At 38.9% G+C, this 14,715-nt stretch overlaps 2 protein-coding genes across 4 annotated transcripts; one reads left to right on the top strand and one right to left on the bottom strand.

The window, feature by feature from the left end:
• Positions 1 to 1,242: 1,242 nt before the first annotated feature.
• LOC131335387 (protein FAR1-RELATED SEQUENCE 8-like) lies at positions 1,243 to 4,668 on the bottom strand. Its single transcript, XM_058370710.1, has 2 exons — positions 4,511 to 4,668; positions 1,243 to 3,669 (listed from the first exon to the last, which is right to left on the bottom strand). The coding sequence occupies exons 1-2, from the start codon at positions 4,577 to 4,579 to the stop codon at positions 1,450 to 1,452; spliced, it is 2,289 nt and encodes a 762-aa protein (XP_058226693.1). The 5' UTR covers positions 4,580 to 4,668; the 3' UTR covers positions 1,243 to 1,449.
• Positions 4,669 to 6,189: 1,521 nt separating this feature from the next.
• Positions 6,190 to 14,367, top strand: LOC131335386 (uncharacterized). 3 transcript variants are annotated; one of them, XM_058370707.1, is made up of 11 exons: positions 6,190 to 6,544; positions 9,251 to 9,326; positions 9,415 to 9,500; positions 9,907 to 10,000; positions 10,094 to 10,170; positions 10,370 to 10,497; positions 11,983 to 12,054; positions 12,313 to 12,383; positions 12,904 to 12,979; positions 14,004 to 14,147; positions 14,233 to 14,367. In XM_058370707.1, the coding sequence occupies exons 1-11, from the start codon at positions 6,245 to 6,247 to the stop codon at positions 14,270 to 14,272; spliced, it is 1,164 nt and encodes a 387-aa protein (XP_058226690.1). In that variant the 5' UTR covers positions 6,190 to 6,244; the 3' UTR covers positions 14,273 to 14,367. The 3 variants fall into 3 exon arrangements, with proteins under 3 accessions (XP_058226690.1, XP_058226691.1, XP_058226692.1); XM_058370708.1 differs by lacking the exons at positions 14,004 to 14,147; positions 14,233 to 14,367 and adding an exon at positions 13,823 to 13,868; XM_058370709.1 differs by lacking the exons at positions 6,190 to 6,544; positions 9,251 to 9,326; positions 9,415 to 9,500 and adding an exon at positions 9,516 to 9,745.
• Positions 14,368 to 14,715: the final 348 nt, after the last annotated feature.

Here is a 14,715-nt window from a genome sequence, read left to right as displayed (position 1 = left end):
GCAATTCATATTCATAATATGAACAACTGTTCATGAAACCGTCCGTTAAAAAGATTTTCTCCTAAGGCATATAGTTACGTGGTTTGTGAACTTGTGGTCATGGCCTCGTGGCATTAGAAACATAAAAAATATATATTAGGGATGTTTTAGCTTAATTACTAGGTCGAATTAAAAAAAATCACTTAATTTTTCTGGCGTTTGTCAGTATTGTATAAAATTTTTATGACTAATTAGTTTCTCCTGGCAAAATGAATCAAAAAATAAATTTAATAACGCTACCACCACAAACACTTACACATACACACAATCACACAAATTCACTCACATCAACAGTGAAGTGTGTGTGAGCTTCACGATTAATTTGGGTGAGTTTGTGTGATTGTGCGTGTAAGTGATTGTGGTTATAGAATAATTGAATAAAATAGTATGAACCAAACTAATTTTTTTTAAATTAAAATTAAAATAATCCAAATGTCTGTTTTGCAGACTGTGGTCCTGGCACTGGAAAAAATAATCGTAGCAAATTTTTTATTTTTTTGAACGGAACGTAGCATTAATGGCACCTTTTTTAGTCCCTCTTCGAGAGTGTGGGTGTTATGGCAATAAATTTCTCGTAGCTTTGTTATTTGGCGTTGATTTTTGGTGATCATATGTTCGTTTCGACGAGAGAAGTATAAAACATATAACATTATGATCAAGAACCTTAAAAAAAATTCACTAAAGACAAACTAATAATCCGAAAATACAGAATTAACAAACGAAAAAAATGAATAAAGACAAAAAGATAATCTAAAGAGTTAATTAGCCCAAAACACCCAATTTAATAGTATCATTTTCTACAAAATCCACTTTATACCAAAATATGCCATCAGATTTTTCATCTAACTTCACAACTTCAGCAAGTCACATAATAAATTAGAGTAAAGATAAAACTTGGCTCTACAAGAAATACTCCACATTTAAAAGCTGTTTTCATGTTCTTCGCTGCAGGTTGATCACAAAATTGATGACTCGGACTCCACGTTACTGGAGGGTGGAATTGGGTACGGGCAACTAAAGAGGTGGCGAGACTAACCACTGTTGGTCATGTTTCTCTAATTTACCTGTAAAAAGTGTTTATATCAACTTGCGAGCATCTCGTCTAACCACTTGAGTTCACCTCCACCCAAATGATTTCAAAGCCTCACACTGCCTTGTACACATACAACCTACAAGACTGACCAAATCCTCTGTTTCCAAAAATTCAATACGAAAGCATCTAAAATAATTCTCATTATTTATCTGCTCTCAATAAGGTATAATAAAAAGTAGTCAAGCGAAAATGCGAAAAAAAGAAAAAAAAAAAAAAGAAGACCTCCGCAAAGTACAGACAAGGAGATCTTGCACTATACATATGCACATTCAGTACTTTGCCACATGATTTTACACCTCAAAAATTATTACGAAAAGCTATACATGCTTGTTTGCAACAAGACGAACTTTATTCAACGACTCCTTAAGCGCTTGCCAAGCAACCGTGTGATGATCTTGCGACGTCACCCCTTCCTCGACAACTTGCAACGCTCGTCTGTACAAGTGATCAAACCACTGAACTGGGTTAGTAATATCGATGCTATCAGATCTAAGATCCTGTACGTACATCCGCTTGAAATCCTTCCTCCACCGTGACAGGATGTATTGAGCTGGAATTTCCTCCATACCATTGTAGTTGAGAACACACAATGCATGTCTGCATAAATAACCCTTGAAGTTGAAACAACTGCAAATGCATCGAACTTCCATTCCTGCTTTATCGTACATAACTTCGAAATCCCTAATTCCTCTCATATTTCCATCTTCTTCCCTTTCCTTGACCATGTACGTGGTGATTGGCCCATTAGCATGATTTTGTGTTACGCTTAAACAAGAAGCCATCATCTCCACCTCCTCTTGAAACTTCCAGAATAAACTTTTTGTATATACTTCTGAGAGCTGTAACTCATAAGGGCAACTTGTTTTTAACATGGGACTTGACTCCTTCGACTCGAAATCATCAAGGGCTTCCTTCTGATACTTCTTTTGTAAAACTAGTTCGTACATGTCGAAAAACTCTTTCAAGGTGGTTTGTCTATGGACATACCCATCTAAAAAAGGGCCAACGGACTCACCCAATTGAGAACTGAACATTCCTGCAAAAAAGGTGTCTTTCGAGTAAATGGGAGCCCACCGTTCTCGATCTTCATACAACGTTCGAAGCCACTCATGATCCCTGATCCCAAACTGCTGGATCATATCCTCCCAAGCTATTTCAAATTCATCCACTTTTATACAGTTGTAAACTGTTCTACTCAATACTGTCCGAAAAACCTCAGATTCCTGTAATTCTCCTAAATTATCGAAAATGCTTTGCATGACAAGTGGCAAACACAGCCGATGGTGAGCCCTAGGAAAAACCTCCGCAATTGCAGCTTGCAATTCCTTACACTGGCTTGTGATGATGGTTTGAGGAGGACGTCCCAACATACAAGTTAACCATGCCCTCAATAGCCAAATATATGTTTCTAGGGTTTCATCCGCGAGTAGACCACAGCCAAGCAAAATGGACTGCCCGTGGTGATTTACTCCAACGAATGCCAAAAGCCGAATCTCATATCCACTTGACAAGCACGTTGTGTCCAGTGCGACCACATCGCCAAAGTAGCCATATGCAGCCCTCGACCTAGAATCAATCCAAAACACATTCCGCAAGTGGCCCTCATCATTGAGATCCATCATATAGAAAAAGTTAGGGTTGGTCAACTGCACACGGCAAAAATAATTGTACATGACTTGGACATCTCCATTTTTAAGCTTCAAACGCTTGGACTGATCAACTCGGTTACTCAAATCTCTTTCACTTGAGCTTCCATAACATAAAGTATCCACAACTGGTGTTCTATACAACTTTATAGTTCTCACTTCCACATCAGGGGGCTCCAATTTTCTTTTGACTCCTGCATCCATCTTCTTGTGAGACTTGGAATTCTGTGCTCTTTCAGGATCGAATAAATGGTTATGTTCGAGCTTGATTTCGTCTACCTTCCATCTGTTGGATTCCACCAACCTCAATCTTATCATCGCAAGACACCCCGTTCTTGTTTCCTTCCTTCGACTGCTTGCTTCTTTTACTGTCTTGAAACCCTCACAATTGCAACAGAGTACTGCACCACGCTTCTCTTTGCTGTTACGCTTTGTCCATGAAGATTTAACCCTAATGCCAAATCCTAGCTCCTTAGCATAACAATTATAATAATGATAGGCGTCGTCATATGACTCAAACTCCATTCCCACAACTGGTGGAGGATAGCCCTTTCCCTGGGATACGCCAATTTGGTCATCGATTGTTGTGTCACAATCTCTGCCATTCTCATGGTAACTGCTTTCAATCTCTAACACCTGATCACTGTTGTTTATATGGTGGTTGCTATCAATTTCCAGCAATTGCTTAGTGTTGTTTTCTTCATCTTTGCTTCCAAACTCAAGCACTTGCTCACTATCGTTTCCAATGTCATTGCTTTCAAACCCAAGAACTTGCTCGCTTGCATCCTCAAAATCAGTGCTTTCAATCCCAAAAACTTGTTCACCGTCAATTTCCAGCTCACTGTTGTCTTCCTCAAGCAGTTGGTCACTGTCTTCAGAACCTTCTGCAATCTGGAATGAGAAACAAAACCCCAACCGTAAGTAAGTCATTTATACAGTCTCGAATGAAACCAAACCATCAAATCCTCACTGTTAAGTGATCAACTAAACGATGAAATGAAGCGTAACTACCAATGATGGCAATATGATTAGCAAATAATAACAAACAATCAGCAAACCAGAGGAACAAGAAACAAAAACGCAGCAGTTTGGCTTGTGGTTGAACATTCGGAACAGAGTTTGACGATACAGTGAATGTCTCACCTGACAGTACCAACATATATTCAACTTGTCACTCCTCATGCTGCACAAGTCAGACCACATGAGATCTTCTCTTACGATTTATAGTACATGTCATTACAATCTCCTAACTGAAAGATACAGGTCCAAAACCGGTGGGTACAGTAATGCTCTACTAGTCTAGTTCATGTTTCAGAATACTGGTCAGACTAATATTCGCATTCGGTCAACTAACTTCGATACACAATCATACAATTACTTATCAGCTCCCTACAAATTAATCAGTTCATTGTTCATTGGAAATGCATCCATCACATTATTACTATCTATTCCTTTAAACTTCCATTCAGCTGAGAAACCATAGGAAGTGACAAACAAGATTTAACACTGAAAACAATATAAGTTCCCGATTCAAGCACTGAATATGAAGTGATTCTCAATTCAAATGACTCAACAATCACCGATTAAGTGAAGGGGACAGGAGAAAAATGCAACCTTTGAATTGAAAAAGAAACCCTAGCAGAAAATGTGGAGTGAGGAATGATAATCTCAAACGCATGGACGGAACTCGGAAGAAGAAGGCGAAATCTGGATTAGAATTGAGAGGACTTACGGAGATGTCGAGATCTGGACCCGGCGATAAGGCGTCGGCGGCCGGAGAAAACCTGCTGTCGCCGGTCATGGTTGCGGAGGCCCTTGCGGGGTGTTGTGTCAAAGCCTGAGAGGTTAGTTTTACCCTGCCGGCAGCTTTGTCTTATTGCGGATTTAGTCCCTGTTGTTATTGGAATTCTAGATTGTAGTCCATTATCCAAATCATGATTCAGGGACGCCAGGGGGGCCCGGGCACCACTCAATTTTATGTAATTACATTAATATCCTTATATACCCAATAAATTTATGATTATATTACAATAATATGATATTTTCTATCTTTTGAAGATATTTGCGAGACTGTTTCTCAAGTTATAAATTTTCACACCCTCTTTTTGTGCGGACACACTCCTTTCCGTTAATCATTAGGTGAAGTTACACATATAGTCACCAATGTGTATTATTGTAATGAGCTACAAATTTACATATAAATTTAGTTAAAGAGGTTTCGCAGTTGTAACTAATTTGTGCTCTCATTGATGTAAATTTCTACATCTGTCCTGCATGAAGTTTAGGCATTGTTAGAAATGGGCTAAAAGGGGACAATTAACTAGATTAGTTTGAAGGCCTATAGAAAGTAATTGTTTTTCATTGTTCAATTTTGCAAGGGGTTATATATAAATGGGATTATATAGTTCGTCAAATTTTTTTTTTGCAATGGGTGAAAATAAAGTTGAATTTTTTTTTGTTTTCTTTGCATGATTTTTTTGGAAAGTGAAAAGAAAAAGAACGAAGAAAGTAACGAAGAAGGAAAAGGAAATAGAAAACCACGATAATGAAAATAGAAGGAGAGTTACTTCATTCTTCTTCTTCTTTTTTTTAATCTCAAGGAGCAAGTTTAGCTACTTCCTATCAAGCGGGAAACAAGGATAATAAATCATTAACCCAAAAAAAAGACACAAGGATTATAAATAAATTCATTTCTGCTTCTTTTCTCATGCTGCAAACGCATCATTTATAATTGGATTACAAGGGTGAAGATTCCAAATAACCCTCATACATTATGAACAAAAGATTACTCAAGTTTGGTTTAAATCCCCAACAATCTCAAGATTAAAGTAGGTTGTTCGATTGTAGGTTCTGTTTGGAACTTGAAAAAATAAGGAAAAATAGTTAGAGTACTGGAAAATTAACGAAAAAGTTGAGAAGAAATTGGAGGAAACATTGAACTTGTTTTGAAATTAAAGAAATTTTTTGAAAATTTTGATTGCGTATAAAATATTGCAGAAATGTGATTTCTTGTTTTTTAAATGACAAGTTTCGAGAAAAAGTTAATTCTAGTGGAAAAAGTTAGAGATGTAAATCCCACAATTTTTCTACTAACTTGAATACATTATAAATGAAGGAATTTTATGCATTTGTTTACTTTCATTTTCTTTTCACGCAACTGAATGGATGGCAATATTGGTCTAGCGGTGAAATTATCTATATATAGAATTTAAGAGTTTGTTTAATTACAAGTTATTAGATTCGAAACCTCTGCGGTGTTATGCCCTCAACACTTAACGAGGTCAATCGACAACTCCAACTTTTAAATGGGCATCCCCAATGAACGGTGAGATTAAAATGTTACCTAACGGAATTGGTGGTTAAATTTTACCGCCAACTGTAGCTAAATCCAAGAAAGGAAAATGAAGAAAAAGTCTTACTAAACTAGTAGTAGGAGTCGAGTGGTGTTCGTTAGATTTCAAAACAAATGGCTTGGGCTCTTCTCTCTCCTCCTCCTCCTCTCAACCTCCCAACCTCCTCTTCATCAACCACTTACCCTACCATCAACACCGCCGCCACCAACGGCGGCGGATGCTGGAGGAGGAAAAGAGCAACTAGCCTAGTCATTGCCAAAGCTAGTAATTCGGAGAAAGGCGACGCGAAAAGCGAAGACACGACCCCGGAGTTCAATCCTTTCGGCTTCGTCACCGACAATCCCTCGAGCCGTAGCGCCATTCAGCTTCCCGAGAGCCCCGCTGAGGACGGCAACGTCGGCCAGATGCTCTATGTAAGTCATTTCGCAATTCAATCGTTCCAACTTGTGTGTTGCTCCAATTGGTGTTTGTTTTGCTTGAATTTCGATTATATACTGTAAGATTTTATACTGAATCTCACATCGTAAGCTTTGAAACTCGAATGGTATTTGACATCATAACTGTCGTTCGGTTTTTGGAATTCTAAAACATTCGTGGTTTTATTGTTCGTTATGGTTGATATCTGAAATAGCATTGCCAAGAGGCCTTTGGCCAAGCCGCATACTTAAGCGTCAGGAGGGAAATGTGGCCAGTAGTTCAACTTAAATAGGTGCTGATATAACTATTCTAACAATATGGCTAAAAAAATGAAAAGAAATATAAAATAGCGTCATTGAGGTATCAAGTTGGTTATCAGGAAGCCTTTGTCTGCGGTTCGATTCCCACTAGGCTCGGCTGTAATTAGGAACCTTGGCAGTGGACAGTAGGATTGGTATTGGATTAGTCGGTCCATTGGGCCGGACAGGGAGTCTTGATAAAAATTGCTGTATTGTAACGAGGCATGTCCTGCTTCTAAGCTTCGTGTGGCTTTTGAGGATTTTGATCCATGTGCTTTTTGTAAGTCGTTGGATTTACCGGGTTGCATACTTGTGCTTTTGGATACAATCAGTTTATGGTGTCACTGGGCTTGCTTATTTACTAATTTGTCGTCAAATTTTGTTTTGAGATTGCAATAGTGATTCCTTTTAGGTTCTGGTTTAATTTGTTCTTCAGACAAGGGTCTGGGCAGGCAATCAATAATTATCTTCTAGTCTGATGGTTCTTGTTAGATCTCGTCCCAAATTGGTTAACCATAACCTCCAAACCTTGTATATGAGTCTGGGCGGCCTCTCCATTCATTGCAAATTGGTTTTCAATTGGATGCTTTAACAGCTCTGTTATGTTGTTATCGTATTAACATGAACTTCAGCGCGAGTATAAAGGTTATCATGACCCATCAAAGATGGCAACTTACTTTTTTGACGGCTCTGGGCTGCAGAATTGCTCTTGGCCGCAAAGAATTGCTCATGGCCTCCAAGAATTACTCTTGGCTGCAAAAAATTGCTCCTGGCCACGAAAAATTGCTCATGGCCGCTAAGAATTGCTCCATACCACGGAGAATTGCTCCGGGCTGCCAAGAATTGCTCATGGCCGTGGAAAATTGCTCCTAGCCACCAAGAATTACTATTGGCCGCTAAAAATTGCTTCTGGCTGCTAAAAATTGCTTATGGCCACAAAGAATTGCTCTTGGCCACGGAGAATTGCTCTTAGCCACAGAGAATTGCTCATGGCCGGTCAAAATTGCTTCTGGCTGCTCAAAATTGCTTCTGGCCACAAAAAATTGCTCATGGCCGCGTAAAATTGCTCATGGCCGCAGAGAATTGCTCTTGGCCGCGGAGAAATGCTCTTGGCCGCGAAGTGTTGCACCTGGCCACAAAGAATTTCTTGGCCGCAAAAAATTGCTCTTGGCCACAAAATATTACTCATGGCTGCAAAGTTTTGCTCCTGGCCGCAAAGCATCACTACTTCGATGACGAGTGTGACGGGAAAAAATCGTCACCACCACTACTGTGCATGAGTCTGTTGAATTCGAGATTGGCTCCCAACGAGAACATGGTTGTCGCTCTAGGCTCCACCGTCTACGTCCTTGGTGGCATCGTAAGAAACAAAACTAAAACTACAGAAGAAGAAGAAGAATCCTTCTTCACTAAAGAAGAGTTCAAAGCATGCTTCGAGTTTTGCCGCGATGTCCTATATTTCGAGGCTGATAATCAAAGTCATTATCATCGCGTCAAAGCTGAAGAAGTAGAAGAAACAGGGGTGGTGGAGGTGGAGGGTTGGAGGCGAGCTCCTGATATGCTGAACACCAGGAATTGAGGTAAAGCTCAAGACGCACTCACTTGGATAAAGCTCAAGACCCATGGGGTGAGGTTTTTGACCCTATAAAAAACAAGTGGGAGCCTTTACCTTCGCCCCCCGTTTCCCTCGATGAAAATCAACTTCGGAATGCGCCCGTGGTAGCCTACTGTGTTGGGACCTCCAATTTTCTAAAATTTAGGTGTTGGAGTGTCGGTGTCGGTGTCTGTGTTGTGTTGTGTCTTGTGTTCGTGTCGGTGCTACACATCTGCAAAAAGACTTGCATGATAGGCACAACTCTCACTTGGGGCACACGGCCATATGGGTGATTCATGAAGACATCATGCTTCATTTCCTCGATTGCTGATCTCCTCTCACTCCTATCCTACTGAATGCATTTCGCATAATGCTTCTTCATGTCAAGAAGATATTGTGTCTATTCTAGCCAAGCGACAAACAATGACCTAGTTTCTTTCCGTGTCATGTTCATTGATTGAGCAAATGTCGCGGATTGCTGGCCTGTTGAAATTACATACTAAGGTGGCTAGTAAAACTTCAACTAGCACCTTGTAATTCATGAATCCACATACTCATTCCCGGTTGATCTTGTCCTGCACAAAAAATTTTGTACAAAAAGTTTATGTTTATCAACGTTTATTTCAATGCAGTTCCAATAAATTCAGTATGATGAATTATTCTTGAGGAGTGTAAAGTTGGAAGTTATCCAAGTGTTTACAGTTTGTAGCTGCAAATATATCTCATTTAGTGTGATTGGAGAATGGTACTGGATACTCCTTTCACTGTATTCTCTTATGTTTTTTTAATTCCATGGTTTTGAATTCTAGAGGATAGAAGGCAAAGGAAAGGATTTCGGCTCTTACATTAAATCTGGGGGGTTTAGATGGTTTGTGAGAGAAACAGGTAAACTTTCCACCACCACGACATTATTACTTCCTTACTGTGAAACTTCCTCATGAGTATTTTTTACACTCTTTCATTTTCCCTGCAGGTTCACAGGAGAGCCACCGTGGAACCATTATTTTCCTTCATGGAGCTCCAACACAATCTTACAGCTATCGAGTTGTTATGTCTGAGGTGTTTTTCTGATTTCGGTTATAGCAGCTCCTAATAACATACCTTGACGATTGCAGAAATGGCACAACCATGGTGCTGCAGGAGCATTGAGAATTTGTGTTTTCCATTGCTTTCTCCTGTTCTAGTCACCAGTAATTCAGCCTCATACTTCTGTTAGCAGCAGTACCTATAGCGTGTGTCTGAAAGTGCATGTATAATAATATACTTAAAGAAGATGTAATACTGATAGCTTCTTCCATTAGGAGGTACGAATCCAATGGTGTGAACAGCCCAGGAATAGAAATTAGATGCGTAGTGAAGATACCTTGGCACTGTTTACTTTTTCTTACTGTGATTTCCAAATTCATCGTCTCTTCGGTGATTCTTATACATTGGTTAGTGAAATCAATTTTCATTTGTTCACCAGATGGCAGATGCTGGATTCCACTGCTTTGCACCTGATTGGATAGGCTTTGGTTTCACTGACAAGCCACAGCCAGGATACGGGTTTGACTACACTGGTTCGTGATTTCCCAGCAGAACATGTTACCTAAATGTTGTTGTGGATTGAATGAGGCATGATCCATCAAATTGCAATGTTTTTTCTGTGACAGAAAAGGAGTTCCATGCAGAATTTGATAAACTACTAGAAGCCCTGGAGGTCAAATCGCCTTTCTTCCTGGTAGTTCAGGTTCGAGCAGATTAGGCTGAACTGATAAATTATCATTTGTTATTGCTGATGATATAATGCTATTACTGCATCTGAAAGCTTCCCATGTTTCCAATTGGATTTAAATTATATACTACTTACAATGAGTAAATCAGTTGTGAAGAAGTATTATCACACTACCTAAACAAAATTTTCTTTACCTTTCATATTCTTCGTGCAGGGATTTCTTGTAGGTTCTTATGGGTTAACATGGGCATTGAAAAATCCTAGCAAAATAGCGAAGCTTGCAATATTTAACAGTCCATTGACAGTTTCATCTCCAATTCCCGGACTGTTTCAACAGCTCAGGTTAATTTTGTAACTTTCTGCCTCCTGTTAAATAGTAGATACGATGAATCATTCGGAGTAAACTTACGTTGTTACGGTGCTATTAAAACTATTGGAGTTTAGCTCTCTTCCTATCTCTAGTATACCAGCGGACACAGATTTAGCTAACCATTTTCCCGGAAAGCACTCACTTTGAGATTATTATTCTTTTGCTGTTTGGCACCCACTTTGAGATTGAAGAGTCAAACTTGGTATTTTGCTCAAAGATTCAAGAAACCATCTGATGCCTGATGGCAGTTTCATTTAATCATTAACTTAAAACTAGCACCAAACTCTTCTCGGTGAGGTTGCCCGACATAAATGCATAATTTTGGTGTGTTGTCATGCACGAAAGTCAAGATGATATCTAGCTTGTGCAACTGGTGGGGGATCAAAGAGAACTAGAGAAGGAAGGTGGATGTCATTTGGTGCAAGAGATTCAAGCAGTCAGTGTTTTCAGGTTGTGTGGGCTAGTAGGCCGCCCTGGAGGATTTCTTTTCATGCGTGTCATTGTGATGCTGTGGCTTAGGACTTACGAGTCTTTACTTAGCAGTGATATGTTTCTCTGATACGTTTCATTAACTGAAAGTCCTCTCTCCATGCAGTTTTCTTTTACTTTCTCTCCAATTTCACCTTGCCATGGCCCCTTTAAGTCCTTTGTTGTCTACACTTCTGAATCCTCTAGTTATATAAGCAGTCACTTGATATCATTTTATTATGTTGTGTAGTTCCATTAAAATCCTTGTTTTGAAGGATAAACAGTACTTATTTCTATGCTTTTTTGGGTCTAAAGTTGTAATTTTCTTGATTGTGTTTGGTTTTACCAGTCACTTGGTACTTCCTAAAATCTCTCTAGCAGTATCGTTTCATATGACATAAATTCATTCAGTTTTTGGCATTAGTAGAATGATGAATCTTCGTTACTTTCCACAAAAGTTACCCGTACATTGGTTAAAATGGTTAAAATGGTTCTTTTTACTGCCTTTAGTAATGCAGTTGAATTGAATGAAAGAGTTGATAGGTATGCTTTATCTCTCTAGCAGTATCGTTTCCAATGACATAGATTCATTTAGTTTTTGGCATTAGTGGACTGATGAATCTTCGTTACTTTCCACAGAAGTTACTCATACATTGGTTAAAATGGTTCTTTTTACTCCTTTATTAATGCAGTTGAATTGAATGAAAGAGTTGATTGGTATGCTTGATCTCTCTAGCAGTATCGCTTCAAATGACATAAATTCATCTAGTTTTTGGATTAGTAGACTGATGAATCTTCGTTACTTTCCACGAAAGTTACTCATACGTTGGTTAAAATGGTTCTTTTTACTGCCTTCAGTAATGCAGTTGAATTGAATGAAAGAGTTCATTGGTATGCTTGACATGACACTTTATTTTTTACCATTATAACTTATCAAGAACATTGTATTTGTGTTTGCTTGAACTTATTGTGTACTTTCATTGACCCAGAATTCCTCTCTATGGTGAATTTACATGCCAGAATGCAATTATTGCTGAGCGCTTTATTGAAGCAGGTAGCCCGTACGTATCTAAAAGTGCATTTTGACTTGGTAAATTTTCAAATTTGCCTTCCGGTAAATGTACAATATCTTTAAAGGATTATAATGTGCCGATGAATGTACAATATCTAAAAGTGCCAATGTCATTTGTTCATACAAACAATTTTCTGATAACTGTACAATATCTAAAAGTACCGATGTCATTTGTTTGCATCAGCTATGAAAATTAAGTACTTCAGATACTTGTGTTTATCTAACAACATGATTACTCTCCTAACAGTTACGTCCTGAAGGTGGAAAAGGCCGATGTGTATCGCTTGCCGTACTTGTCAAGCGGGGGACCAGGATTTGGTTTGTAGCTCTATCTTGTAACACTTTAATGACATGTTACACATGACAGATGACACATAGTTTTCTCTACATGTATCTGTTAGTTTCTTTCATTATCTTTAAATGAAGAGAAATTGAATTCTGGGGTTTAGGTTAACGAACTCATCTTTAAATTCTAACTGCCCCGTTATATGCCACCGATTTTTTCTGAGCTCCATTATGTCATTTTGAGGGTTTATGTTATTTATCATTTTAACTTCTGAAAGGGGCATAAAATTTGAAATAGGGGTTCTTTTCTTTCGCTTAAATTATTAGTTTGATAAATGATTGTATGAACCATACTGCATATTACAAATCATTTTGCATCGTTCAGGCAAAAAAAATTTATTTTAAGATTTGAACCATACGGAGATGGTTTTTTAGTGAGGTAACTACATTCTTCCAGATCTAGTTAGCAGTCAAGTTGTTCATGTATGGATACCAAAGAATTTAAGCATAAGCAAACGAGTTAAAAATCTTATTTTCGATCGTGACGTTTCAGCTCTGCTTGAAGCTGCAAGAAAAGCCAACTTCAGAGGTCTCTCAAGCCAAATAGCAGCTGGTTTTGGATCTGGAAGGTAGGAAAAGTAACAAGTAATCAGGATTTTGTTGTGCATACCAAGACGTATTTAGACTCTAGTGATATTGTTGTGGAATGTTTTGACTCTTTGACGTTGCTCCAACTGCGTTGAGCTGGAGCAAACAAGACAGCTGCTACCAGCCCACCATGTTAACACGGCACTATGACTCTTGAGCACAGGATGAACCAATGTTTTACCACCAACGCACACGCACGCACAAAAGGAATCACTTCCCTGAGACAAATGTTGGTGGTGGTTACGTTAATGGCATTCAAGTTCGATGAAACTGAAGAGACAGTGAGAAACAGAACGTGAACAAGATACTAGTAAAAGCATCTTTTTTGTCAGTTTTGTTTTGATTGACTTTAAGGGAAAAGTGTACCACAAAGGTTCTGTTATTTGTTCCCTCTTCGTTTGATTTATGTTCACCCTAGTACTAGATGAAGCACAACTATACTTATTGAGGCCTCTACTTCAAGCATCAGAGCATTACTTCCATCCGGTAAGGTCAATACGTCGGTACGAGGAGTTGCACATGGGATGACCAGCAAGAGAAAATGTGTAGCTCAAAATCATAACTGAACTTAAATGGTCTGTCAACCTTCAACTTGTAAGTCGCCATATCCACGTGTATTAGGAATTTAGCCACATGTGCTGTTACAACCACTTACCTTTTGCAACATCCAAGTCAATAGGGTACATAATCCATGTTACCTTAAGCTGATTATAGTATATCAGTTTCCGTCCTGGAAACGACACTTGTATGAAAACGTGATATGCCGCTAAACCCGCATTCTTATTCTGTTCTTGGATTGTTAAAAATTGGCTTCTTCACATCAGCTGGGATAAGCCATTATCCATGTTACCTTAGCTTGATTATGTATGTATCAGTTTTCTAGTATAAACAACACTTATGCAGGCTATTCTCGGTGCTTAAAGAAATTTACTGCAAAAACTTGATGGTACTAACCCTGCATTCTTCATCTGTTCTTGGATTGTGGAAAATTTGCTTTACCGTCAGCTGGGATAAGCCGATATTAGTTGCATGGGGAATAGCTGACAAGCATTTGCCTCAGTCAGTGGCAGAAGAGTTTCAGAAAGGAAACCCTTCTAATGTCAAGCTCAAGCTTATAGAAGGTGCCGGCCACATGCCACAAGAGGATTGGTAAGTCAATCCATTCCAACATTTACGATTGGCTAACACAAGTTTTATACAGTTGCAATTTCTGACCGGTATACCGTATCGACAGGCCTGAGAAAGTTGTGGAGGCTTTGAGAGTGTTTTTCTAGTTTCAACATTCAACGGGTACGTCGCCCATGTACATTCAAAGTTGATCTTGTGCAAGTATTATCTTTTGGTTGGAAGGTACGGCATGCTTTCTTCATAGAGTGTAAAGATTATGTATTTACCTGAACTATCAAATGGGACGGAAGAAAGGTAAAAAGGGATAAAGGGATAATCGCTCACCACCCAAGTTATGAACCAACGGGATACAGATATCACCACCGGTGGATTTAACTGGGGATACAGGGCGTATGGAAACTGCTCACCACTCGAAGGATTCCACCTAAGAGATACAGAAACGGGGAAACTCGTCACCTATCGGAATCCACCAAAGGATAAGAGTTACAAGAAGAATTATCTTCTCACAAACCAAAGGCTATTTTAATTCAAACACACTCTCTAAAGATTTCATTCATAGCAACCTAATTTATAGACTACTTGGAACAAC

This window comes from Rhododendron vialii, chromosome 8a, assembly GCF_030253575.1.
Source record: "Rhododendron vialii isolate Sample 1 chromosome 8a, ASM3025357v1".
Taxonomy (NCBI): domain Eukaryota; kingdom Viridiplantae; phylum Streptophyta; class Magnoliopsida; order Ericales; family Ericaceae; genus Rhododendron; species Rhododendron vialii.
The sequence above is the reverse complement of the archived record's forward strand: the minus strand, read 5'-3'. Positions and strand labels throughout refer to the sequence as shown.